General features: G+C 56.1%; 2 protein-coding genes across 3 annotated transcripts; one reads left to right on the top strand and one right to left on the bottom strand.

Moving 5' to 3' along the window:
- Positions 1–3601: 3601 nt before the first annotated feature.
- Positions 3602–15675, top strand: LOC140251916 (uncharacterized). 2 transcript variants are annotated; one of them, XM_072336106.1, is made up of 33 exons: positions 3602–3884; positions 4123–4242; positions 4428–4547; positions 4621–4848; positions 4950–5063; positions 5141–5260; positions 5472–5597; positions 5678–5884; positions 6022–6190; positions 6282–6450; positions 6574–6799; positions 6913–7038; positions 7181–7396; positions 7617–7925; positions 8252–8464; positions 8632–9219; positions 9349–9564; positions 9701–9939; positions 10022–10151; positions 10446–10624; positions 10705–10891; positions 11136–11354; positions 11741–11924; positions 12200–12401; positions 12474–12638; positions 12884–13084; positions 13163–13706; positions 13812–13940; positions 14084–14191; positions 14274–14510; positions 14599–15016; positions 15161–15296; positions 15544–15675. In XM_072336106.1, exons 1-33 carry the CDS (start codon positions 3617–3619, stop codon positions 15598–15600), a joined length of 6870 nt encoding a protein of 2289 aa, XP_072192207.1. In that variant the 5' UTR covers positions 3602–3616; the 3' UTR covers positions 15601–15675. The 2 variants fall into 2 exon arrangements, with proteins under 2 accessions (XP_072192207.1, XP_072192206.1); XM_072336105.1 differs by having other exon boundaries at positions 8614–9219.
- Positions 15676–15987: 312 nt separating this feature from the next.
- CLDN23 (claudin 23) lies at positions 15988–17321 on the bottom strand. Its single transcript, XM_072336207.1, has one exon. The coding sequence runs from the start codon at positions 17049–17051 to the stop codon at positions 16350–16352; it is 702 nt and encodes a 233-aa protein (XP_072192308.1). The 5' UTR covers positions 17052–17321; the 3' UTR covers positions 15988–16349.
- Positions 17322–25068: the final 7747 nt, after the last annotated feature.

The raw sequence follows: 25068 nt of genomic DNA, 5'->3' as shown, positions 1-25068 counted from the left end.
TCATTTTCAACGCTACGATGAATCATTTCTTGTGAAGTTATGTGCATCCAGAGAGATCATAAATGCACTTATTTTTCTTGGCTTATTTCTTCTTAAGCAGTTAAAACCAAAGATGCAATACTGGCAGGTATCTGTGATGCTGGAGCCATGTTGGTTTTTGTAAGATAAATACTTACTTATTTTTCCCCTTTTGCTTGGTCAAGTAATGAACTGAGCCAAGGGACAAAACCTGATTGGGATGCTTGGGATCCCAAATGCTTGGTGTGTTTGCTCTGTGTGCTGCTGCACGTAGAACCAGAAACAGGATGTGATCAAGGAGAAGCTTGGAGTAAATGATAACATAGATAGAAAGACCTCTGCTGGTTTGTATTGTTTTGTTTTTTTCTTTTTCTTTATTATTATTTTTTTTTTCTTTCCAGTTTTATTTGTGCTAGAGTAAGGTGTGCTGACCTGGATATTCTGGAGTAAGGAGCTGTGGGACAGGAGTGACTCTCACACTAAGCATGGGCTGTGGGGTATCAAAGTAGAGGCCCTGGTTTACCTCTCCGTTCTCCCTACACCTTTCAAGTCGCTCCTGGAGGACCTGGAAGAGGCTGGGAAGGCAGACCCTTCTGCAGCCCTCTGCTGCTCCCCAGTGGCCTTATGAAGAAGGCATCACGGAAGGATCCGAAAGGGTGAAGCCCTGGAGATGCTGAAGGGGCTGTAGCATCCGAAAGCAGAGCTCCCGATGACCTCCTCCGCTTTCCCCGGGTCCCAAAGCTAATTCTCACGGTGTCTGGATAAAGCAGGACAAGGATTTGAGAGAGATCCACTTGACGTCACTTGCTTTGGGGCTGGAAGGGCATGGATTGGGGGAACATTTAAGAGAGGCAATGCCTGCTCAGAGACCAAGGCAGAAAAATGGCAAGTGAAAGACAAGTCGTTTCCTGTCCCTGCAAGTGTCAGGGTTGTTTGTGGTCAGTGTGGCAGGTGCTTTGCCTAAGTCACAGGAGAAGACGAATGGAGGAATGTAAGAGGAATTTACAGAGCCAGCCTTTGCCATCCCACGGTGTGTTGCCGTGTGCAGCTCCTGTTGGGAACGTTTCCCAGCGCAGCACAGGCAGTGTCTGCACTAACCTTGCTTGTAATACACACAAAAGCAGGACAAGGTCAGATCAAGCATTTCTCCATCCTTCCTCCCATCTCTGATGACGACCTGTAGGAGTTATGCTTGGAAAAGCAGGCGGTTGTTTTTAGTTCCTGTGCTTATTTGCTGCCTTTCACTTTTTCCTTCTGTGCCCTTCTGGATCAAACTGTTTTTCTTCTTAGTTCCTGTTGCATTCACATGCATTTGCCGTCTTGTTTTCCATTAGTAGCAGCTTTGCCAGAAAAAACAACCTTTGAGACGTTATACCTATTTTCAGCTTCTGTTTCAACTGGTCAAGTAATCTGATATGAAATATGAGATCAATTGTTGAAGTGCTTTTTTCAAGGTTTTCCTTTGCAGGAACAATACTCTGCATGCAAGTCAGAGCTGACCCACATGCACATATGGTTAATATGAAGGGAGATGGAGAACAGCACACCAAACCTACATGACCAAAAGATGAAGTTTCCTTGCTCGAGGACTAAATTTCATGTGATGCTCTCCATCTGTGAATATTTAGGGAGGCAACACCGAAGAAAGAAAATTATACCATGTGTCGTTAGGCCACAGCTTAGAAGGGAAGGAAGGGCGTCTTGTGATAGTAACCAGTTGCAACACATCCAAGGCAAACAGCATTTGGAGTTATGGAAGCCAATAGTGTAAAAACTCACTGCCACTAATCATAGAATGGCTTGAGTTGAAAAAGACCACAATGATCATGTAGTTTCAACCCCCCTGCTATGTGCAGGGTTGCTAGCCACCGGACCAGGCTGCCCAGAGCCACATCCAGCCTGGCCTTGAATGCCTCCAGGGATGGGGCATCCACAACCTCCCTGGGCAACCTGTTGCAGTGCGTTACCACCCTCTGTGTGGAAAAACTTCCTCCTAATAACTAACCTAAGCTTCCCCTGTCTCGGTTTAAAACCATTCCTCCTTGTCCTGTCACTAATCTTTTATGCGACAAAAATGTCTTTGCCAGCTGAATTATGGAGTGTTTGTTGCTCTTTCTGCATATTTCTGAGGCCTTTTGAGGGTTAGGGAAGAGAAAAATAACATCTGACAGATTGTAGTTCAGTACATCCTCCACCTGCCCCCACCCAGTCGGATGATGAAGTATTCTGTCTGTCTGTACAAGTTTGAAGAAGGGGAAATCTAAGCTCAAAGCCCCGTGATGGGGGATTTTGATTCTGGTTTTGAAACTGGAATGATCTTTATGAAAATAGCTTGGGATGCTCTGAAATTTTGTTTGGGCAGCGTGTGTTCCCTGCAAGAAGGAGGTGTTTGATGAAATCCTTCTTTTTCTGCCAGGAGAAAAAAGAAGAGAAATAGACACCAGGCAACTTTGAGCTTGGGCACACAGCAGAGAGTTAAGTGGAACTGTACCTTCTTTGTGGGAACAAACTGTAGTAGCTTCTAGCTGATGTGAGGCACGCAGTCCTGCTGAATTGTTATTAGTTTCAATTACAGAGTCAATAAGGCTGGAAAAAGCACTAAGATCATCTAGTCCAACCAGTGTGACCTCTATCAGTGAGGACCATGTCCCTCAGTGCCGAGTCCTCTCTTTCCTTGGAAACCTCTATGGTCAGTGACTGTACCGCCTCCCTGGCTAGACTGTTCCAATGTATCACCACTCTGTCTAAAAAGAAATTTCCCCTGTATTCAACCTGAACCTCCCCGGGCACAACTTGAGGCTGTTACCTTTTGTCCTACCAAGATCTCTCATCTTTAAAGAAAGAGTGGTTAATAGTTACCAGAAAGGAAAAGGTGTACCAGTTGTCCACCCTCCTGTCCCTTCACTGGCTGCCAGGACCCAGTGTTGTCCCTGCCCCAGGGGTACCCCTCACCCAGGCCACTGTCCCTGGGACCTGCACATCCCTGTTCTCTTAGGGGTGCCTGGGGATCTATGTGCCCAGAGCCACTGGGCTGCCACCAGAGGTGTTCCTGTGGACCGCAGCCTGGCAAGGAGGTGTGTAATGGCTGTGCTGTGACACTGCTGGATGGCGCATCACATGCTGGAACAAAGAGCCTCTCTGGCTGTGTCACAAGCCTGGGGCATCTCCCCTGTGCCACTCGGGGGCTCTGTTTGAATGGCAGTGCTGCATCTCATTCTCAGGGTGTTGGTGGCTGTGGGCTCTATTCCCAGGCTGCTGCAGGTGTCTTATCCTTCTGTCGGGCTGTTTTCCTCCCCTTGCTGCCCTCCTTGTTGTGCAGGAAGCATTTTCCCAAGCCTGATGGCAAGCAGCAGCCTGTGTTTTGGGACGGTGCCCTGCTGTTCAAGGTTCCTGTGGCCATCCCACGCCTGGTGCAGCTGCACGCAGGGTAGGTTCACAGTCTGAGATCTCACAACAAGCCCACACTGATAACGAGGGCCGGTGGCACCCAGCGGTACCAGAGACCCAGTGCCCCGCGCGGAGCCCCACGCTCGGCGGGCAACGGGCCCCAAAAGACCCCAAGGCAGAAGACGACGCTTCCCCCTGCCCCGGGGCCTGGATGCCCCGGCCAGATGCACGGAAGGCGGGCCAGGCTCCGGCCGGGCGCAGCCCCCGCGGCACAGCCCCGCTCGGGGCGGGCAGGGACCGGCTGGGGTCCCCCTATAAAGGCGGCTGCGGCGGCGGCGGTGGTGTCGCGCTGCCCCCGCCGGCCCGGCCCCCGGAGCCGCCCCTGCCGGCCGCCGCCATGGGCCGCCCCCCGCCGCTCTGTCTGCTCCTCGCCATCCTCATCCTCCGCTCCGCCGCCGGGGCCGCGGCCCGCCGCGCCCGTGAGCCGGGATGGGGGTTGGGGGGGGAACGTCATCCTGACAGCTAGCCCGGGGTGCTGGCGGTGAGGGGTCCCTGCGGCCCCTCTCATGCCAAGGGGTTGGCAGTGCCCTTCCCTGGGGGTGCGGGAGGTGGCAGCTCGTGGCACGGCACTTGCTCCTCAAGGCCGTGCTGTGGGGGGATGCTCAAGGAACCTCGCCCCCCTACTCCCCCCGGGCTGACCGCGGCTTTCTCTCGCAGCCCCTGCCAGCCCCACGTGTGCAGCATCACGCCAGGCCGCCTGCGGGGATAACTGCATCCCCATCTCATGGCTCTGCGATGGTGAGCAGCAGTGTCCAGATGGGACGGACGAGCTATGTGGTGAGTGAGAAGATGGGTCACGGGGTGGGCTTGAGGGGAATGTGGTGCAAGGCAGGACAGAAGCGATGATAGAAGCACCTGCCATTGCAGAGGCTCGTGTGTTCTGGAGCACCTGGGCGGGGGGTCTGTGGCGCGGGCATGTGTGTGGCATGGTAGGGCCCAGAGACCTTGTGCCGTCCCTGCAGGTGCTCCTTGCGGCGGAGACCCCCATGTCTGGCAGTGTGATGACGGCCGGTGCGTTGCCAGCAGCTGGCGCTGTGACGGCGTTGCCGACTGTCCAGACGGCTCTGATGAGCAGGACTGTGGTATGTGGCCCCCAGGGTCCGGGGGGGCTGGGGCCACGCAGCGCAGAGTGTGAGTGTCGCTCTGTCCCTGCAGTGTGCGGAGCGAAGAAGCTGCAGTGTCCCGGCACCCACCACTGCATCCCGCACTGGGAGCTGTGCGACCGGCACCAGGACTGCGAGGACGGCTGGGATGAGGAGGGCTGTCCCCTTCAGCCTTGTCTACCTGGGCAGTGGCAATGCAGGAACCGGGTATGCATCCTTGCCGAGTGGAAGTGCAACGGGGTTGATGACTGCGGCGATTCCTCAGATGAAGATGTCTGTGGTAAGTGATGGTCCTGTCCAAGGGATGTGCAAAGACACTTTGTGGGGCACCTCATGAGCCACCTGGCATCACCCTGCCCTCCTGACATATGTGCACCACAGCCCCCTGCCCACCTGGCATGGTGCGGTGCGATGAGGGGAAGTGCATCCTGGAGTCCCTGATGTGCAATGATGAGGATGACTGCCTGGATGGCACTGACGAGCCCAGCACCTGCGGTGAGTGGGCACTGGGCAAGGGGAGCCCCAGGGTGGTCCTGCATCACCTCATCTCCCTGCTGCATCATTTCCTGCAGGACGAAGCTGCTTTGTGCGCAATGGGGGCTGCGCAGAGTCATGCACTGACACACACTGGGGTGTGCAGTGCTCCTGCGGGTCTGGCTGGGTGCTGCAAGCCGACGGGCAGAGTTGCGCTGGTAAGGAGAGGTTGGGGTGCGCATGCTGCAGCACCAAGAGTGAGGATGCCCTGGAGACATCCCTACTCTTGCCCACGTGTGGTGTCTGGTCCTGAGAAGGATGCTTGTAAGGAATCAGTGGGAGCGGGTGGGTCTGGAAAGCAGGTATCTGGGTGAGCAGTGGTGAGGTCTGGAGGTGGCTGTGGGCTGCCAGAAGTGCCTTTCCCTGCAGACGTGGATGAGTGCTCCCTGGAGTACAGCCCCTGTAGCCAACTGTGCAGGAACACGCCAGGAACATTCAGCTGTGCCTGCCTCGAGGGCTATCTGCTGCGGCACGGCACCATCTGTGAAGTAGCAGGTAGAAGGGGGACCCTGAGGGGCCAGGCAGTGCCCACAACTTGCCTTGCTTGCTGTGTAACATCCCTCTTGTCCTGGCAGACAACGCAACACAGCTTCTGGTGGCAGTCGGGGAGGACCTGGCTCTTCTGGATGTGCGGACCCAGACCTACCGGCCTGTGCTCTCCACTGAGGCCGAGCTCCGTGCCCTGGTGTATGATCTGCTCCGTGAAACCTACTACTGGCTGACAGAGGAGGGCGAGCTCTGTGCACGCCTGCCGGGGAAGGGTGTGCAGCTCCTCTATGCAGGTGCGGGGAAGCAAGGGTGCTAGGTCCCTCAGTGGGGCTGAGATGGGGATGCGCCTGTCCTATACCCAGGGACAACCTAGAGTTTGCCTTGTGTTCTGGAGCAGAGACTGTGCCCCTTATCCTCCCTGTCTGTGTAGATGCCGGAGAGGTGAACAGCATCTCCGTAGACTGGTTCACGGGGCAGCTGTACTGGGCCAGCAGCCACCCTGCAGCCATCTGCGCAGGGCTGGGTGACGGCCGCGGCTATGTGACAGTGCTGGGGAAGGATGTGGCACCAGAGCAGCTGACCGTGTACCCATCAGCCAGGTGAGGAATAAGGGCAGTGTCTGTGTTGTGTTGACTGTGGTGGGGCTTTGGGGGGTTTGCTGAGGCCTGGGTGCTTGGTGCCTGCTTCCAGGTCCCTCTACTGGGTTAACCGTGGACTGAGAGGCCGGACGATCATCGCTGCAGCTGGCATGGATGGCTCAAACCGTCGGGAGCTCACAGTGGTGTCCATGGAGGAGCCTGTAGGGCTCAGCCTGGATCACGTGGCTGGCAGACTATACTGGATCAGTGAATACAAGGAGGTAGGGATGGGGGGCAGCAGCACTCAGCTCCACAAGGTGCTTTGCTGGGCCCTGTGGCCAAGGCTCACTGTGCTGGGGCATTGGGATACCATATGGTCACTAAGCCTTTGGCGTGTCTCCTAGTCCATTGAGACACTGCGGGTGGATGGCAGCGGACGCCACTCCTTCCCTGCTGTCCTGCGGAGCCACACAGAGCCACTGGGCCTGGCTGTGTTTGAGAGCCGCTTCTTCTGGGCTGATGGCACTGAGCTGGTGTCAGCCAGCCAGGCCTCTCCACAGGAGCATGCTGTACTGCTCCGGGCCCACGTCTCAGCCTTCACTGTGCTGCATGCACTGCGGCAGCCACCACGTGAGTACCATGCCTCATCCTTGGTCCTATCTGATGGCTCTCCTGGTCCCTTGGTAAAGGCTGCTTTGTGGGGATGGTGCTGCCTGAGCTCTTAACGTCCCCTTTGCTCCTAGGAGACACTGCTGCATGTGCTCCGGGCTTGTGCAGTCACCTATGTCTTCTGTCCCCCGTGCACCCCCGGGGCTACAGGTGTGCATGTCCTGAGGGACTCTACCTCCAGCCTTCAGGGAAATGCACAGGTGAGTACAATCTGCTTGGCTGAGTGGGGCCAGGGACATCCCTGAATGTATGGACCTATGGTCCCTGGGCAGCCCTTCAGAGAGTCAGCCCTGCTTGTCCTGTGCCTCAGCCATGCTTACATGCTGCTCTTGCTCCCCTCAGAGCTGTCCATTGTGTACTCATCGAAGACAGCCATCTCCCTGCTGCAGGTGGGCCCTGGAGCACACAGCCGACAGGTGCAGCAGTGGCAGGAGGCCTTCCACCTGCAGGATGTAGACTGGCAGAGGTCAGTTCTCTATGGGACAGATGACAGTGGGGCACTGCTGCGTATTGTGGGACACCCTGGGAAGCGAGAGACCATTGTGACCAGGATGCCAGGTGAGATCCTGTGTGGGAATGGACAGGGTGCTGGGGCATGCTCTCCTTCTTGGGGCTTCAGGAGGTGCAAGGCTCTGCTGAGTACTGTACAGTGGTCCCTTGGTGTTTATACTGGGGCACGGGTCAGCTGTGTCCTAGCTTTAGGGAAGGGGGGGACACACGCAGAGGAGCAGGGCTACAGGACAGCCCCATATCTTCTTGCTTGCTTGCTGTCCCCCAGTCTGTTCTGCCCGTGTGGACATCCGCTCAGGGAACTTGTACTGGCTCGCATGTAACCGGAGAGACATTGGAGTGATCAAGGTGTCTGACCCGACCCCACGCATCCTGCACCGTGCTCGCAGCAGCATCCAGCACCTTTTCTTGGACTGGCAGCGAGGAGCTCTTTACTGGCTGGCCCGTGGGCAGCCTCTGCAGCAACTGAGTCTGGCTGGGGGCAGCCCACGGGATGCTTGGAATGAGACGTGGCCTGGAGAGCTGCCTGCAGCCATGGACAGCAAGGCCTTCAGCCTGCTCTGGAGCTCAGCCCTGGGTGAGCCCTACAGAGATCTGGAGCAGGGAGCAGAGGAGGTTGCTCTACAGACAGTAGTTCTCTGCCTGGTCAGTAGAGTGCTCTTGGGATATGCTTTGTCCCATGTCTTCTGCCACGGGATCTCTGCTATAATGGTGTGTTATGGGAGCATAATGGTTGTCTTGTAAGCCCCAGACCCTCAGCAGGAAAAATTTCTTCTGAGAAAGAGCGGTGAGGTATTAGAACAGGCTGCCCAGGAGGTGTTCAAGAAATGTGAAGATGTGGCACTGAATGATCTTTGTGGTCTCTTCCAACCTTTATGATTCTGTGTTATCTCTTCCTCACAGGCCTGAGGGCACTGAGTCTGACCAAACAGCAAGCAGTCACCCTGGCACCCAGCTGGTCCCATGGCCTCGTTGCTGCCTTTGAGCCCTACCTGATTTCAGTTAATGAGACAGCTCTGCTGTTGTGGGACCGCAGGACACTGTCTCTCGTGCTGTCTGTGCCAGCAACTGGCGTGCAGGGTGTGGTGGCATTCGTGGGCTCAGAGCTACAGGAAGGTAAGAGCAGCTCCACTCTTGATGGGGCTGGGTGGTCTGTGCTGCTCCAAGCTGGGGTGCCACCTGGGTGCTGGGGGCCACAAAGGTTGTTTCTGGAGGTGCTTGAAGTGTGGGCAGGGGACAGTCCCAAATCCAGGCTCATGTTCCAGTGCCTGTGCCTCTGCCAGTGCCAGCAAGCAAAGGGCCTGCCCTGCCACTTCCTCCACCTGTGACCACCACTACGAGGACAACCACAGCCACATCTGCTCAGCCCACCACCTCCACCACACAGCTTCCACCGAGCAAGACCACTGCTGCACCTACCACACCTGCAACAACCACCAAGCCTACTACAACACTGACTACCACCAGCCTGCCCACCTCAACCAAAACCACCACCACCAGGCAATCCACCACAACCACCTCTGCACCAACCACCACATGGACAACCCCAAACAAAACAACTACTATGCAGGTAGCCACCACCAGAACTACCACCACCACTCAATCCTTGCCAACCAAGCCTGCTGTCCCACAGCAAAGCACTAGCACCCAGCACCCAACCACCCCTGCACTGGCAGTTCCCCCCACTCCACTCCTCGGGCCCAGCTCTCCACACCCCCTGACCCCGTTCTCCCATCTCTCCTGTCCTCGCACACACATGCCCTGTCGTGACGGCACTGAGTGCGTGGCCCAGGAGTACGTGTGTGACGGAGAGAAGGACTGTGCGGATGGCTCTGACGAGGATGGGTGTGCTCAGCTCTGTGATGCCCCAGGTAAGAGACAGCCTTTAGTGCGTGGTTATGTGCCACGGTCTCTGGCTGCTTCCCACTGTGGCTGATGGGATGACGCTCTGAGAAGTTCCATGACTGTAGAAGATTGAGAATGGCCCATTTTCTCCCCAGGGGCCTTCCACTGTGCTAACGGTGCCACATGTGTTGGGGCCAACGAGCGCTGTGATGGGGTGCCGCAGTGTCCCGATGCCTCGGATGAGATGGGCTGCTGGAGCCCCACACAGGACTGTGCCCTGCGCTGCGATGGTGCCACCCGCTGCGTCCCTGAGAGCTGGCTGTGCGATGGCCATGCTGACTGCCTGGATCACACTGACGAGCAGGGATGCGGTGAGACCTGAGGGTTGGCTAGGAGGATATTGTTTCCTGAGGAGAGTGTGCACTACATATGGGGGTACCAGCGGGATGGTTACCAATGGGAGATGGGGACAGCTGTGCCCCCTGTCATCCCTGCCTCTGCCCACAGTGCCAAAGAAGTGCAGCCCATCTGAATTCCCCTGCCACAGTGGGCAGTGTGTGGCCCTGGCTCTGCGCTGCGATGGGGACCCTGACTGCCGTGATGGCTCAGATGAGGAGGGCTGTGCCATGCCTCGGCCTCTGTTGTGCCGCCCAGGAGAGGTGGCCTGTCCCCACAGTGGCGAGTGCGTGCCTGAGGCCTGGCGCTGTGACGGTGTGTCTGACTGCAGGGACAGCACAGATGAGCAGGTGGGTGAGTGTTGGGAACGCTCATATCTTTGTGTCCCCTGAGGGCTGGTGGCACCACTCATCTCATCCCCTGCTCCTGCAGGGCTGTCCCTTGGAGGAGCAGCAGTGCAGTGAGCGGCAGTGGGGCTGTTCAAATGGCCATGAGTGCATCCCTGACGCCTGGCGGTGCGACAGAGAGAGTGACTGCAGTGACGGCAGCGACGAGGCTGGCTGTGAGCAGCACCTGCATATCCCCTCTGTGTCCCACCTATGGGTCCTCGGCACAGTGGGGAGTGGGAATGCATCTTGCTGCAGAATGCCCCTTCCCAACACCAGTGGTGGCTCTGGGCCCAGGGTGGATGGATGTTGTCTCTATTGGGCTGGAGGTCTTGGCATTAGGGTAACTTGGAGGTGGGCCGTAGGCATAGTGCTGGGCATCACTGCTGCGTGTTCTGTGTGCCCCTCAGCATCTTCTGCTGAGCACAAGGAGCTAATGGCTGAGGCTGAAGGCAGCTTCTCCCCCACAGGCCAGCCCATTCCCTGCCTGAGCCATGAGTACCCCTGCGGGCTGGGGATCTGCCTGAATGCATCTCTGGTGTGCAGCGGCCAGCAGGACTGCGCAGATGGCTCAGATGAGGGGGGGAACTGCTCCCTGCCCTGCCAGAGACCCTGCTCGCAGCTCTGCTACCCATCACCCCAGGGACCTGTGAGTGCTGGGAGCTGTGGCCTGGGGATCTTGCCCCACTGGCTGCAGCAGGGAGCCTTATGCACTTACTGTCCCCATAGCGTTGCTGGTGCGCCCCAGGCTATCAGCTGGCTGAGGACAGCATTTCTTGTGTGGATGTGGATGAGTGTGCAGAGCAGAACAAGGGAACCTGCAGCCAGATCTGCCTCAATGCTCCAGGGACCTACAGCTGTGGCTGCTTCTCTGGCTACCTGCTGGAGCCTGATGGCCACATCTGCAAACTTGGCGGTAAGTCATAAGGAGGGCAGGCAGCACTGGGCAACTCCTGATATGTCAGGAGCCAGTGGGTACCTGCTCCTGTGTGCCTTCTGCCTGTGGGAAGCCCTGTGATCCCCTCCCTGTCCCATTGGCCATCATTTCTACTTGTCAGCCCATGGCCATGGCAGTATGACTGCATCCTAGAAGGCTCTGATGCCTAAGATGGCTATGTTCCTTGGAGACACCAGCACTGAGAGTCTCTGTGTCACCCCAGGACCAGAGCCCGTGCTTCTGGTGGCTGTGCAGTCGGAGGTGCTGTCCTATGGCCTCCGGAGTGGGCGCGAGGAGGTGCTGCTGACCACTGACAAGGAACGGACCATCTTCTCACTCGACTATGACCTGGTGGAAAGGAAAGTCTTCTGGATGGACCTGGCCACAGAGAGCATCTCCTGGCAGAGTCTAGATTCAAGCAAAAAGGGCACGCTGGTGAAGGGTAAGCTGTGATACTTGAGGCTGGTGAGGCTGACCTCTCTGTGGCTTGGATGCAGTTGGGGTACCAGGCTGTGACCCCTTGTATGGGAAAATTATAGAACCATAGAATGGCTTAGGTTGGAAAGGTCCTTAAAGCCCACCCAGTTCCAACCCCCTGCCATGGGCATGGTTGCCACCCACCAGCTCAAGCTGCACAAGGCCCTATCCAGCCTGGCCTTGAACACCTCCAGGGACAGGGCATCCACAGCTTCTCTGAGCAGCCTGTGCCAGTGCCTCACCACCTGCTGGGAGGAACCTGAGCTCGAGAGGTGATGGGGATCCAGGCTGTGAGCATGGTGCCCCATGCGGCTGTCACCCTATGGGTACTGACTCTTGGGTTTCTTGCAGGTGTGAGATCAGACTGTATCGCTGTGGACTGGCTTGGGAGGAACTTGTACTGGACAGATGGGGTGGCAGGGCAGGTGCTGGCCACTTCTCTGGAGACTGCCTGGCGAGGGAAACCAGAGTACACCATGGTGCTGGATGGAGACTTGGACCAGCCACACTCCCTGGTGCTCCAGCCTCTGGCTGGGTAAGGCTGAGGACAGAAGACTTGGGGACCTTCTTGCCTAGCCCATTTTCCCCCATAGAAGCAGACAATGGGCTTTGGGAGCGTTGGGTTGGCCTCATCTGGGTGCTGTTGCACTGGGGAAGAAGGAACCCAAGCATCTGCTCCTGCCCTTTGTGGAGCTTTCAGTGAATCCCTGATGGCATGGGAAACCCTGTGCTGCCCCTCTGTGCTGTCCTGTTACTGCCCTGGTACTTGGTTGTGCCAGGTTTGTGGGCCATCACTCCTTTTCCTGCCAGGATGCTATACTGGTCAGAGGTGGGGAACCAGCCACGGCTGATGGAGGCCACCATGGATGGAAGGCGGCAGCGTGAGCTGCTGGCACAGGGCCTGGGCTGGCCCACAGCACTAGCCCTTGACCTCCCCACCTCAAGGCTCTTCTGGCTGGATGAAAAGCTGGGCAGTGTTGGTTCCATACATCTGAATGGCACTGATGTAAAGGTGTGCAGCTGGGAGTTGTGGTTATGGGGCTGGGTTGGGTGCTGGCATTGGTACTCACAGCCTCTCCTCCAGGTGCTGCAGCTGAGATGGGTCCAGAGCCCTTTTGCAGCGGCTGTGTGTGAGGGGCAGCTCTACTGGTCGGAGAGGAAGGCATGGTCGGTGCAGCAAGTGGACAAGGCCACAGGCAAGAATAGGACAGTGCTGCTCAAGCGACATGGGCAGCCCCATGGCCTTCAGGTACCTAAATGAGGAGCCCAGATTCCTCCTGCACTCTCTGCTGGGGCTTCCTATCTGCCATGCCCTGGGTGGCATTGAGAGCTGCACCTACTCCACAAATGGTCCCCTGGTCTCTGTGTTCCCTGTGGTTGAGAATCACCCATTCCCTTAAGGAGCATCTCCATGCTGGGCTGGTAGCCTGGCATGGCACTGGTTGTGCTCAGCTCTGCTGCTAGATGTTGGGCTGAGCCTACCCTTCCCCACAGGTGATGCACCCAGCCCTGCGCCTGGCAGCTCCCAACCCATGCGCAGCCCGCGGCTGCTCCCACCTATGCCTGCTGAGCAGCCGTCATGCTGGGCAGTGCCGCTGCCCCATTGGGCTGACACTGGCTGCCGATGAGACCACCTGCCTGCCCCTCCAAACTTCAGCCTTTGCCCTCTTGGTGTCACCAGCAGCCGTGATGCAGGTACCCCCTCAGGGCCAGGCCTCCTAGCTCCCCTCTGGGGAGCAGGCTCTTGGTGCCAGTGCTGACTCCTTCCTCCAGGTCTACCTGAAGGACATGCCACCAACAGCTGGAGCCCAAGGCCTCCCTCCACACAGGGCCCTGCCTCTGGCCAAGGTGGGACACTTGACAGCTGTTGACTACATGGTAAAGGACAAAAGCCTGTACTTCGCTGAGTTGGGGGGCAAATCCATTGGGCTGCTGCGCCTCAAGGACTCGAGCCGGCTCTCCTGGAAGAAAGTTGTTGCTGTGGAGGGCACGGTGGTCTCTCTGGCCCTGGACTGGCTGAGCGGTAACCTGTACTGGATCGAAGGGCAGCCCACCAGCATCCGTGTAGCCACAGCTGGGGGGCGCTGGGCCCTGATGCTGCTCAGTGAGAGGCTTCAGGGTGCTGCCTGGCTGGCCCTCTGCCCTCGTGCCTCCACCATGTGCTTCATCACAGCAGCAGGCGGCCGCAGGCCTGGTGCTGCAGTGGAGTGTGCAGCCATGGACGGCAGTGGCCGCAGAGTGGTGTGGAGCAGAGCCCGCTCTCCTACTGGCCTCACTTTTGGGGGTGCCAGCAGCCGGCTCTACTGGGCAGACCAGGGTGAGTGTGGGGCAGCGTGGAGGGCAGTGGGGCTCCACCCAGCGTGTCCACAAGGGGCTGCTTTCCATGTCCCACGCCTGATACCCCCTGTGTCCGTGTCTGCAGAGCGTGGTGCGATTGGCAGCATAGAGCTGGATGGTTCCCACTTCAGGCTGGTGCGGGAGGGACTGCATGGCCTCAGGCTCTTTGCCATCGGAGATGGCTTTCTGCTCTGGTCGACAGCCGCAACCAATGGTGAGGCCATCTAGGGGCTGCTGGGCTCCCTCCAGCTTCTGCTGTCCCAGAGCTTGGGTGCTCTGCCAGGCCCCATGGGGCACTGGGTAGGGGAAAGCCAGAGAAGCCCCATGCCAAGCACTGCTGATCCTGTATGTCCCCAGGTTCCAGCAAGGTCTGGCACAGCCGGCTGGAGCAAGCCAAGAGCTGGTGGTTCTTGATGGAGCAAGAGTTGGTGGCCTTGAGAATTTACAGCCAGTTCTCACAGGGAGGTAGGTTTGGGGGTGCCCCATCCCTTGGCACCTGGAGCATCAAGCTCTGCGGAGGCCCTGCTATCAGATTCTGTCCCACCAGGCACCAACGGCTGCACAAAGAGCAATGGAGGCTGTGCCCAGCTCTGCCTACCCAACCCCACAGGGCGGCAGTGCCGCTGCTCTCCTGGATACAGCCTGGTGCGTGGGGTGACCTGCGCTCCAGTTCCACCATGCCCAGCCCTGCTGCAGGCCTGCGCTGACCTCCAGAGCTGCATCTCTGCACAGCAGGTCTGCGACGGGCACCCCGACTGCACTGATGGCTCCGATGAGCTGGGCTGTGAGTGCCTTCATGCTGCTAAGAAACGCCAGAGATCCCTCATCTTGGGGTCTTGCCTGGTGCTCTGATCTATGCTCATCCCCTGCAGGCACCTCTGAAGAGGCAAAGACGCAGGTCCCTGTGGTACCATCATCGAGGACATCCCATGCAGAAGAAGAGAAACCAACTGTGCCCCCAGCTGCACCTCAGCAGCCCAGCCCCAGCCTGCCTGCAGCCCCTGGCCCCCAGCAGCACGGAGAACCCTTCCTGGCGACCCCAAACACGGAGGAGGTGCTGGGAGCCATGCCATGCAGCAGTGAGACGTGCAACCTGCGTGGGGAGTGTGCCATCGAGGCTGGGCGGGTGACGTGCCACTGCGCCCTGGGCTACCGTGGGGACTACTGCGAGGAGGCAGAAGTGCAGCCGTTGGCAGGCCCCATCACCCTGGGGGTGGCTGTGCTTCTCTTGCTGGCTGCAGCAGCCATGGGTGCCCTGGCCTACATGAGGAAACGGGATAGGAGGAGGAGGTGAGCTGTAGGGCTGGGGTGGGGATGGCTACACGGAGAGCTGCCCAGGAGGGAGATGCTGTGGGTTGTGACAGGACCTAGGGATCTGCCCTGTCTCTAAGAAACGTTTCTGCTATCCTGTGGGTACCTTGCTTTTTCCCCCAGGACCTCAAGCACTGCCTCCACCCGAGTGCTGACCCTGTACCACCGTGAAAGTGACCCTGAGGAAGAAGATGAGGAGGAGGAAGAGCTTCCACCCAAGAGTGATACCTTTGTGAACGAAGCCTATGATGGGAAAGAGGTGAGCAGGCCCTGCTCGGGACCCTCCTTGTAAAATCACAGAATGGCTTGGGTTGTAAGGGGCCTTAAGGCCCACCCAGCTCCAACCCCCTGCCATGGGCTGGCTGTCCCCCACTGGATCAGACTACCCAGAGTCCCATCCAGCCTGGCCACTCTGTCCATGATGCCTGCCTGTGCCAGGGTGCAGGCTGGGCCCAGGGAGGCTGGTTCAAACCCATCCCTAATGCACTTTTCTGTGGTCTGTGCAGGAGCTGCCGGCCCGACTTGGGAAGGGACCATCTCGCCCCAACACTGTACTTCCATAAAGGAACGTCGTGCAGCATCTCTGTGCTGTGGTGGTTTGTGTGGGGAACACGTACTCTGGGTTCATATAGGTTAGAAATATGGTCTAACAGCCCCGTAGGCAAGCCAGGCCAGCCTTGGCTCCTGCCCTCTTTTGCAGGGATTTTATAGCACAGCTGTCTCTCACGAACCAGTGGGACCAGTTCTACTGCCTCCCACTAAGTTAAGGATGGAAAGAGAAATATGTGCTATTTTTCTTCTCTGTGACTTCCCCCCCCCCCTCCAAGTGGCTGCACTCAAGGAAAGAGAAACCTTCTCCTGAGCTGCTCTTAATCCCAGGGGGAAAGTCCTTGGGGAAGGCACCTGTAAAAGCCACCTGTCCTCCTGCAGACCTTTCCTCCCTTCTCCAGGTGAAGCACGGTGGGGCAGGGTTGGCCATACTTTGCTGGCTCTCAGCCCAGCATGCCTGGCAGAGAGCCCGTAACTACCTTGCAGCACAGAGCCCGTTCCTCCTCATTTATTTTGATGTTTGTACAGCCCTGAACTGAGCAGAGACATGTGGTCCCCCGCCCTGCAGGTTGCACAGCACTAACTGGTGGCCTGTTCTCATGACAACACCACAGCTGCCTTAGCCCTGCACGGCACAGGGGACTGAGCTAGGAGCTGCACAGAGGGGCTGCAGTCAGGGCTGGACCCAGCACAGCTTTGACACGGTTGCAGAGCTGGGAGCTTGGCTGCCTGCAGAGCTTCCAGCTGTGTCACCATGCTGTAGCTACAGGTCCGAGTCACAAGGCAGGTTGCTTCTCCCACGCCGCCCGTCTCGCTCATTGTCCATCACATCCCAGGGGTTGCTGTAGGCCCCAGTGATGGAGCGTGGCCCAGGCTCCAGCACCGGGCTGGGGGGCGTTTTGGAGGCCCTGCGCTCCTTGCAGCAGTGGTGGAAACTGAGGGTGAGGGCCACCCCACCCAGGATCTCCAGGCAGCTACCCAGGTAGCTCAGCACCAAGCTGTAACCCACACCCAGCGCGGCACCAGGGGGTGCAGGCAGTACCTCCAGCTCATGGGTATACCAGGAGGCAGGCACCAGGCTGAGCAGTCCCGAGAGCAGAAGCACGAGCCCCGAAGCACCAGCCAGTGCGTGCTGGGGCTCCTTCCGCCAGCACCGCACCCCCAGGGCGGCCACCACCAAGCCCAGCACTGTTAGCACCAGCGAGCTCGGCATCAGGCCCCGCGCCACCTGCACGGGCACCTCCTTGAAGTAGCCCAGCTCATCCTCCTGCCCACACAGGCGATCGTGGCTGCTCTGCCGCTCCCTGCACAGGTCCCAGATGCCCTGCTCCAAGATGAGGTCGGAGGGCTGCTCGGGGATGAGGCTCACCTGCCTCCAGTTGGGTGCCAGCGTGCCTGTCAGTGTCAGCAGAAGCCCGCAAGGGCACAGCACCAGCCCCACGATCATCACGGCCGGTGTCCGCATGCTGGGAGGGTGGGCTCCAGGGTGGCTCTGTGAATCCCGCTGCTCCTGCTTGCTGGAAGCTGTGGCTCTCGTGCAGCAGCGCTGGGAGAGCCGGGCTGTCTGCGGGAGCTGTGAGCTGCAGGAGGAAGTGCAGGCAGGGAGGAGCCGGCAGGCAGCGGGCAGGGCTGGCTGGCACCCAGCCGGCAGCACGGGCACGTGGGAACCCCTGGTGCTCCACTCCCCCCTTGCAGGTATGTTGGGGGGACTGAATTTATTGGTGAAAGCATTAATTCGGCGACTCGCAGAACTGATAAGGACCTCGCAGTCCTTCACCAGCCCAAGAGACCTTCCTGGCCTTTATCTCCTTGCTCATCCTCCCCGTGAGCATCTCCTGTACATCACTCCGAGCTCCTTCAATGAGCCTTTGCTCCGTAAAAAGCCCAAGTCTTGGGTATCTCACAATTTCCCTGAATTCCTGCCAGTCGCGCTGGGTCCAAGAGAGGGCAGCATTCTCTGTGGATTAATTGAGGTGATTCATCCCGGCCAGGCTGACTGCAGGAGTACACCACGATATGCTTGCACTGGTGGCCTCAGGCACCTTAGAATAATAGAATTAATAGGGTTGGAAAAGACCTCTAAGAACATCCAGTCCAACCCCAGCCCATCCCCACCATGCCCACTAACCACAGCCCTCAGTGCCACTACACTGTTGATGAACACCTCCAGGGCCAGTGACTGCAGCACTGGGCAGCCTGTGCCACTGCATGGCCACTCTTCCTGAGTGGAATTATTCCTAATATTCGAGTTGAACCTTGAGGTTCCCTGAGGCTTCCCTTTGGCTCTGTGGGTGCCACACCGCTGGGGAACTCATCATGGAGCTGTAAGCCACACAGCTCAGCTCCTGGTGCTGGGAGCTGCTTTGCAATTAAGCAGTGAGTTCAGTGCGCCTGGGCCCTTCCAGTTGGTTAACCCAGGAGCATGGGGTGTCTGCCCTTGGGCTGGAGCCCCAGCTCCTGATTGTAGGCTAACAATAAGCAAATTGGGTGATGTGGACCTAATGCTCGGTGCCCTGCCCTGAGTAATCTCAGGGAAGGAAATAGAATTAGCGGAGCTGTTTCCCAATGCTGCATTTATAGATTGTTCATTTCTTCTCTTTTACTTTTTAATGAGGGGGTGTGAAAAGCCATTCAAAGCAGAGCCTGGCCCTCGCTTGCTCTGGGGAAGCATTCAAAGCCGTCTGGTCGCAGAGATAGCATGGGCTGGCTGACACAGCCTTCCTTCCCCCACTTCCCCAGCTGCTGGGTGGGAAAGCTGCCTTACTTGGTGCTTCCTCCTTCTGCAGGGCTGTGACTGAGATTTTCCTACCTTGGAAAAGCTACCTCTTTAAGATCCTGATGAAAACTTCATCTGGGCCTATTTGAGTGGGCTTGATTATTTAATCCCTGCCTCCATTAGTGTCTGCCTCGGGCCATGGTGATGACAGGATACAGCTCAGTGTAGGATCGGTGGCTTTGGGGTTACATCTGTGTGGAGCTGAGCTTGGTGTGAGAGCTGGGCCTTGGTGATGGAATGGGCTGCCCAGGGAAGTCATGGAGTCACCATCCCTGGAGGCATTCAGAAATGTGGAGATGTGGCACTGAGGGACATGGTTAATGGGCACAATGGGATGGGGGGGGGGGGTTGGGGATTGAACTGGATGATCTTAGAGGTCTTTCCAACGTTAATCGTTTCCAAACGTTTCACAAATGGGGAAAGCATGCCCATAGCAGTCTCCCTCTGCCACCCTCATTCTGACCTAGGCTCCCAGCTCGAGCTGTGTTCCCTTTTAGAGGGAAGAGGCAGTCCTACTCCATGCTGAGCGTGGGACGCTGAGACCAACAGGACACGCTTTCCTCCCACTCCTCTGTGCCGCAGGTCTACAGCAGCAGTGGGATCTCAGCATCCTGTTTGCTGTGCTGGGAACAGCCAGGCTTGTTTAGCAGCAGCCTGCAGCTGGCAATTCCTGTTTACATCCTGCTGACCCTGAGGCTTCACTGGCCTCATGCACAGTGAGATAGTGGGGCTATGAGGCTGGAAGGGGCACCAGGCTGGCTCAGTGCCCTGCAGCTTGAATCCCCCCCAGCCTTTGTGTGATGCCAGCTGGGTTGTGCCTGAGCCCTTACCATTTGTTCTCTCATTATAAGAATTTGCAATGGCTCTGGCAGCCCCCTGCATTTGAGGTTGTTTAGATTTGGTTCTCTGAGCCTCCATCCCACAGGGAAATCTCCTTAGACAGGTGTCAAGGTGGATGGACCTGGTTCTGGCTGCTCTATTTGGATGCTTTTTCTTCTAGAATGTGGAGCAGGAGTGTTTCTAGGAGTGTGAAATCAGGGTTTCCTGCCAGCTTTCCTTTGAGCAATAGCCCGGCTCTGCACTGCGCACCCAGCTGCAGCTGCAATGGGCTTCTCTCAGTCAAGCTCCTGCCTGGGCACACTGCTCTCTTTGTGTCTGCCTGCAGGACAAGCTCCCAGGCAGGACGGGGTCTGCAGCCCACAAGTGAGCAAGGAATGGGTGCTCCGTGCCCTTCCCCCACTTTGGGTTCTGGTGGGCACTCAGCACTAATCCAGCTCTCAGGCCGAGGCTTCTGCCAGCAGATTTATTAGCTATTTACTCACTAACCTGCCACCCGCATGCTGCTGATGGCAGCCCTAAGGCTGCACTTTAGGGAGGTCGTCAGAGCTCATGGGCTGTGCTGGTCATACAAGGGCTATGAGAACTCCCCTGTATGGCCCAGGACCACGACTCAGCACTAGTTTGCCATATATAGGCCACAGTCCGTAGTGCTCCCCCCCCAACTCAGAACTCAGCGTGAGTTGCTGCATACACCCCTGCAACCTGGGGAGCGCATCCTACGATGCCTGCAGGGAGCAGCAAACCTCAGCTCTGCCTCCGCAGCCCAGCTGTGCCTGAGAACCAAGCAGACTACGTCCTGGGAATGAGTTGTTGGAAACACGATTAGATGCCTCCCAGGTGTTCACTCATCTGTTAAACTCCCTTGCTTCCAAACCGCTGCATTTGGGCTTGTCAGATTGCCTAGAGTCTCTTCAGAGCTTCAGCTTCCTGTTCAGACAGTGATGGGAAAAAGCACTTTTAGAGCTATTTCTGTTTTTGTCTGCCTCACTTCTGAAATGGCTGAGAGTGGTTTAGATGTGAGGTTACTGCTCTGGGGTTTTGGGGTGCAGACAGAGAGAAGAGAGCTGTGTCTGGCTGCTGCGCTGCTAATGTGGGGAGCTAAGGGCAGTGCTGGTGCCCACAGGTGCTGAGCATGCGGCAACAGGCAGGGCGAGAGCAGTGCTTTGTGATGGGGTTCACTGAGCTGCTGTACCTGTGACTCACCCGCACGAACTTTGCTCTCTTCAGGCTGAAAAGCCTGAAACCAAGGCACAGCTGGTTTATGGCTGGGACTGCCTGGGCTGCTCTCAGTGGGTCAGAACTCTTGGCATATGACCATGCTGCAGGAGGAAAGAGCTGCTTAAACCATTCCTATTGAGAATGGGTGTGTGAATCACTAGATTTAGTCCAATGGGGGTATTCCCGGGGGGGAGGGGAGGGAGGGGTGTCTTTTCTTTTTCCTTAAATTAGCTGCTTCCTTTAATTTCACCCACTTGGATCATACAGAACCAGGAGATGGCCTGCCTCCACCACCTGCATGCCTTTAGCATAGCTGTGGGGCCTTTGCTGGGTCTGCTGAAGCTGCAGTATGAATCACAGAATCATTAAGGTTGGAAAAGATCTCTCAGATCATCACGTCCAGACACCAGCCCATCCCCACCATGCCCACTGACCACAGCCCTCAGTGCCACATCTCCACAGTTCTTGAATACCTCCAGAGACAGTGACTGTACCACCTCCCTGGGCAGCCCATTCCAATGTACCGCCACTCTTTCTGAGAATAAATTCTTCCTAATATCCAGCCTGAATATGCAGTGAACATGCAATATGAATTAGCAGGGAGACAAGGGAAGAAATGAGATTTCCCGGAGCAACAGCAACTTCAGAGAAGCATCAAGCACAAGCAGCAAGATAAAGCAGTTTACAGCTGTGTGTCACACCCAGCACGCGCTGCTAGACAATAGCCATAAATTATTATCAGAGCTTTGTCACGAAGGGAGGCAAGGAAAACTGCCAACCTGAGAGCTAGTGGGCAAATAACTTCATTTGCCATGGTTCCAATCCTCTCATCATACATTCAGTGTATTGAGGGCACCACAGGCAGCCCTGTCTGGAGGACGTTGTGCTGCTGAATTTCAAAGGCTGCTGCAAAATCATCAGGGTGTAAAAGCTCTTTATAAAAAGTCACAGGAATCGCATCTTTTCCCTACAGTGAAGAAATTAAGATGGCACAAAATGGTTTTTAAGAAGAACCAGTTGTCTGCTTCTTAACCTACATATCAGCCCGTAGGTACATCTGAATGAATCTACGCATGTTGATTCTCCAGGCACTGATTTGTGGATCTCTAACTTGCCTTTAACCCTCTCAAACAGATCACTGTGCTCATTCTTTGCCTTGGTCCTTCTCCAGCCTTCCCACAGTTCTTGGAGAGTGTGGCTTGGGAACTGGAGATGGCTCCTCCTCTGATAATGGGTGTTGCTGTAGCTCACACACATTTCACCCAGCTAAAAGTTCGTGAACCTCTTCTTTCGCAATCCTGGCCCATTTCCCGACCCCTTTTCTGTTCATCGTCAAGGCTAAGTGCTGGGGCAAGGCTTTGGCTTAGTAACTGAAGGTGCCTAAGAGAAAGACTGCAAAGTTTTGGATCATTTTCTTTCTATCTCGGGGGTTTGTGGAGGGTAGTTGATCCTTTCAGTGAGTAATTCACCTCAACATCCAACTTCTGCGTGAGAGATAAATGCAAGAAAGGCAGCGGTATCACGGGCTTCTTCCATTCACCTTGCTCACATGACCAGTAGTGATGGCCTCACCCACCCTTCAGTCTTTCCTCTTCACCCTCCAGTTGTTGCTTCTCATGCCCATCACTGGTTTTGCAGCATCTGACCTGTTTTTCTGCTGGTAAATGATCATTGGCAAGGCAAACACTGGGCACGGAGCTAGCGGATTCAATCTGAAGTCTCCTGGAAACATTTGAACTGTGCAAATTCTCAGATCTTTGCTTTGCTCTGCTCTTTTTCTTTGCTCTCTCCCTCTTGTAAAAAGCCACGTGCAAGGAATTGCTTTTGCAGCACTGAGACCTTTAGCCTGGACATTAAGACACTGAGTCTATAAAAGTATATTCAACGCGTGCCAAAGCTGGGTTATTTCCCTGCAACTGGAGAGTATCTGTAAGTGCATTTGGCCACAGCACTCTTTTGCTCTTTGCATTCTCTGGGCAGGTGCTGGTGCTCTGCTGAGCAGCTACATACTGTGGAACGTGCCATGGAAACACAGCACATGCAGAAGAGCTGGCCCTGCATTCTTTCCTCAGGCCTGCTGCTGCATTGAAATAGCCTCACTGAAACGTCTGGGCTTGCAAGCTCGTTGCTGAGCTTCCCAAGCAATAGAATTTGAGATTTTCCAGCTGGGACTGGGAATGCTTGCATCCTTTCCCAGCTGTAACCTGGGTCCTAATGCCTGTTCTTTTGCTTTGCTAACTTTACTACCACAGCAGCAATTAGGACAAGGTATAATTATTAAGTTTGCCTTGGGACATATGAAAGGCCATTGGGCTGCGTTGCAAAGTTCCATGTTTTAAGCTCTTTTCTGTCCATGACAAATGCTTGATTGCTGAGTTAGAGTGAGAGCTAGAGATTAAGAAACTATGAGTTGGCACTGAGTTCTGTGCTCCCTCCTTCATCCTCCAGGCCTTACCATCCCTCTAACCACCTCAAAGTAACCAGACCCCTACCATCATGTCAGAATTGTAGCTTAAGTGCCTGTCAGAGCGACCAAGGACTGAGAACATGGAGATGTGTCTTGGGGGTGAGCAGAAGAGGGGAGAAAGGGTGTTCCCATCCTTCAGAGATGACTAGGATCATCCAGGCAGCACCAGTGAGACCTTGGATTCCTCTTTCTGGTACAGAGGATCATAGATTCATAGCATCATTAAGGCTGGAAAAGACCTCTAAGATCCAACCACCAACCCACCCCCACCATGCCCACTGACCGTGTCCCTCAGCACCACATCTCCACAGTTTGTGAACACCTCCCGTTCCACAGGACAGGAATCATTCCCGCTGGACATGTTTCTAGAGGTGGCAGGAGGCACTGCATGCAGAAGGCTCAGCCTGGCCTTTGGGGGATGGAGCAAGAGGCTTGTTTCCCAGGCACACCCCAAACCTAGCAGCAAAGGACCCTTTTCCAGGAAGCTCACTGCAGACTTGGGAAATGGTGTTAGTTTACAGCTTGGCCTCTGAATAAACACTTGGGTACCTTTGCTAACTGCCACCGATCCTCTTCCCTCAGCTCTGATTCACACGGGCCTGCCTTGTTTTCACATGCCAGTGACGTCTGAGGAGCTGGGCAGTTATCAGGAGGCAGTGAATCACCTGAAAAATCCTCTAACCTCATTCTGCTAGAGCTCGCCTTACTCACAGGACAAATTCCAGCTCCTCTGACAGGGTTCTACCCAGAAAATATGCATTCCTGGCCACATTTGGGCCTGTCTCAGTGAGAGACAAAGGCTCGCAAAGCCAGATGAGACCTCATGCAGGGCCCTGGGCTTTCCCTCCTGTCCAGAATGAGACTGTGTCCCTGTTCACTGCAGGGGAGTTACACTAGATGACATGTCCCTTCCCACAGTTTCCAGGGCACCATGGAAAACTGAAGATGCCCATGGAAGAGAGGAATAGTACATCCAAATATGTCAGCTATGATCCAAGGAGTCCTGTGAGTTTGCTGGGGGCCAGGAAGCTTCCATAACACCCACACATTTGGTCCATTGATGGAGTTTTGCTTGGGTGCTCTTGGGTGGGAATGTCACCACTGGCCCTGGAAGAGGCACAACAGTACCAGCAAGGGATGATGCTCCACAGTATAGGAGGATGTGGTCACTTCTGGTTTGTGGTGTAGACCTTTAAGAGTCCTGTCTGAGGTTCAGTGGGGTCCTTGGACATCATCTGTGCACAGCTGGACCTGTGCCCATGTGCCTGCCGGGTTAGGGCTTCAGAAGATGCCTCTGAAATACAAAGGGTGTGAGCACGTGGAAACTCTGATGTTTCCTCACAGACATGCCTGGCTTACAGGTGTGCCAGCCACTCGCAAGGTGTGGCCATTAGCTAGCTGAGATTTGCTGTTCACTCCAGCGGTGCTCAAGGCACAATTTGCATTCAGTTGTCTCCAGCCTCCTGCATGCACTGCTGACTGCAATCCAGCAGGAGCAGCAGGCCCCAGAAAAGCAAATTGCTTCCATTTGTACCCTCCTGCAACTGGGACAGAGAAGACCAGATTCAAGAGGATTTGTCTGATTTACCTACACATCCAACTACCTCCATTCTGGTGAGGGGAGGGGGTAGTGTTGTGCTGTGTATTTACATTTACAAGAAGAGCATTCTTGCCTTGAGTCATCTTTTCTGTGGCCCAGGAGGCAGATCACTTCGGTGCACTGCATAATTTGCAAAGAAAAGCCAGGCAGTTGCAGTACCCGCAGGGGTCCTACCTACTCTACCCACCTCCCAAAGAGCTTCACTTCCCTTCCTCAATGGCAAAAGAGATGGAGGGCTGCAGCTTGCACCTTCCCCAGATCCTTCCAGCAGCCCCAGGCTGACATGTTCCCCTGGGGACAAATTGGCAAGAAGATGGGCACAGATGCTCTGTGATGAGAGCTGCTCAGAAGCTAAGTGGAGCCATGCTGCATGGTGCTTTAGGCTAACAACCTGTGCACGGTGCGGGAGCCCCAGGACTGGCCAGCTGTTCTGTGTGGGATGCCTGGGGATGTGGGACTCAGCTCCATGTTTTGGCTTTGACATTCCCAAGATGGCTTTGAAGGACCCATGTTGCAGACTGCCCAGGGAGGTGGTGCAGCCACCATCCCTGGAGGTGTTCAAGAACCATGGAGATGTGGCA

The sequence above is a fragment of the Excalfactoria chinensis genome, chromosome 4 (assembly GCF_039878825.1).
Source record: "Excalfactoria chinensis isolate bCotChi1 chromosome 4, bCotChi1.hap2, whole genome shotgun sequence".
NCBI classification, from domain to species: Eukaryota; Metazoa; Chordata; class Aves; order Galliformes; family Phasianidae; genus Excalfactoria; species Excalfactoria chinensis.
Note: the sequence above shows the minus strand (reverse complement) of the source record. Positions and strands in the feature narration are given on the sequence as shown.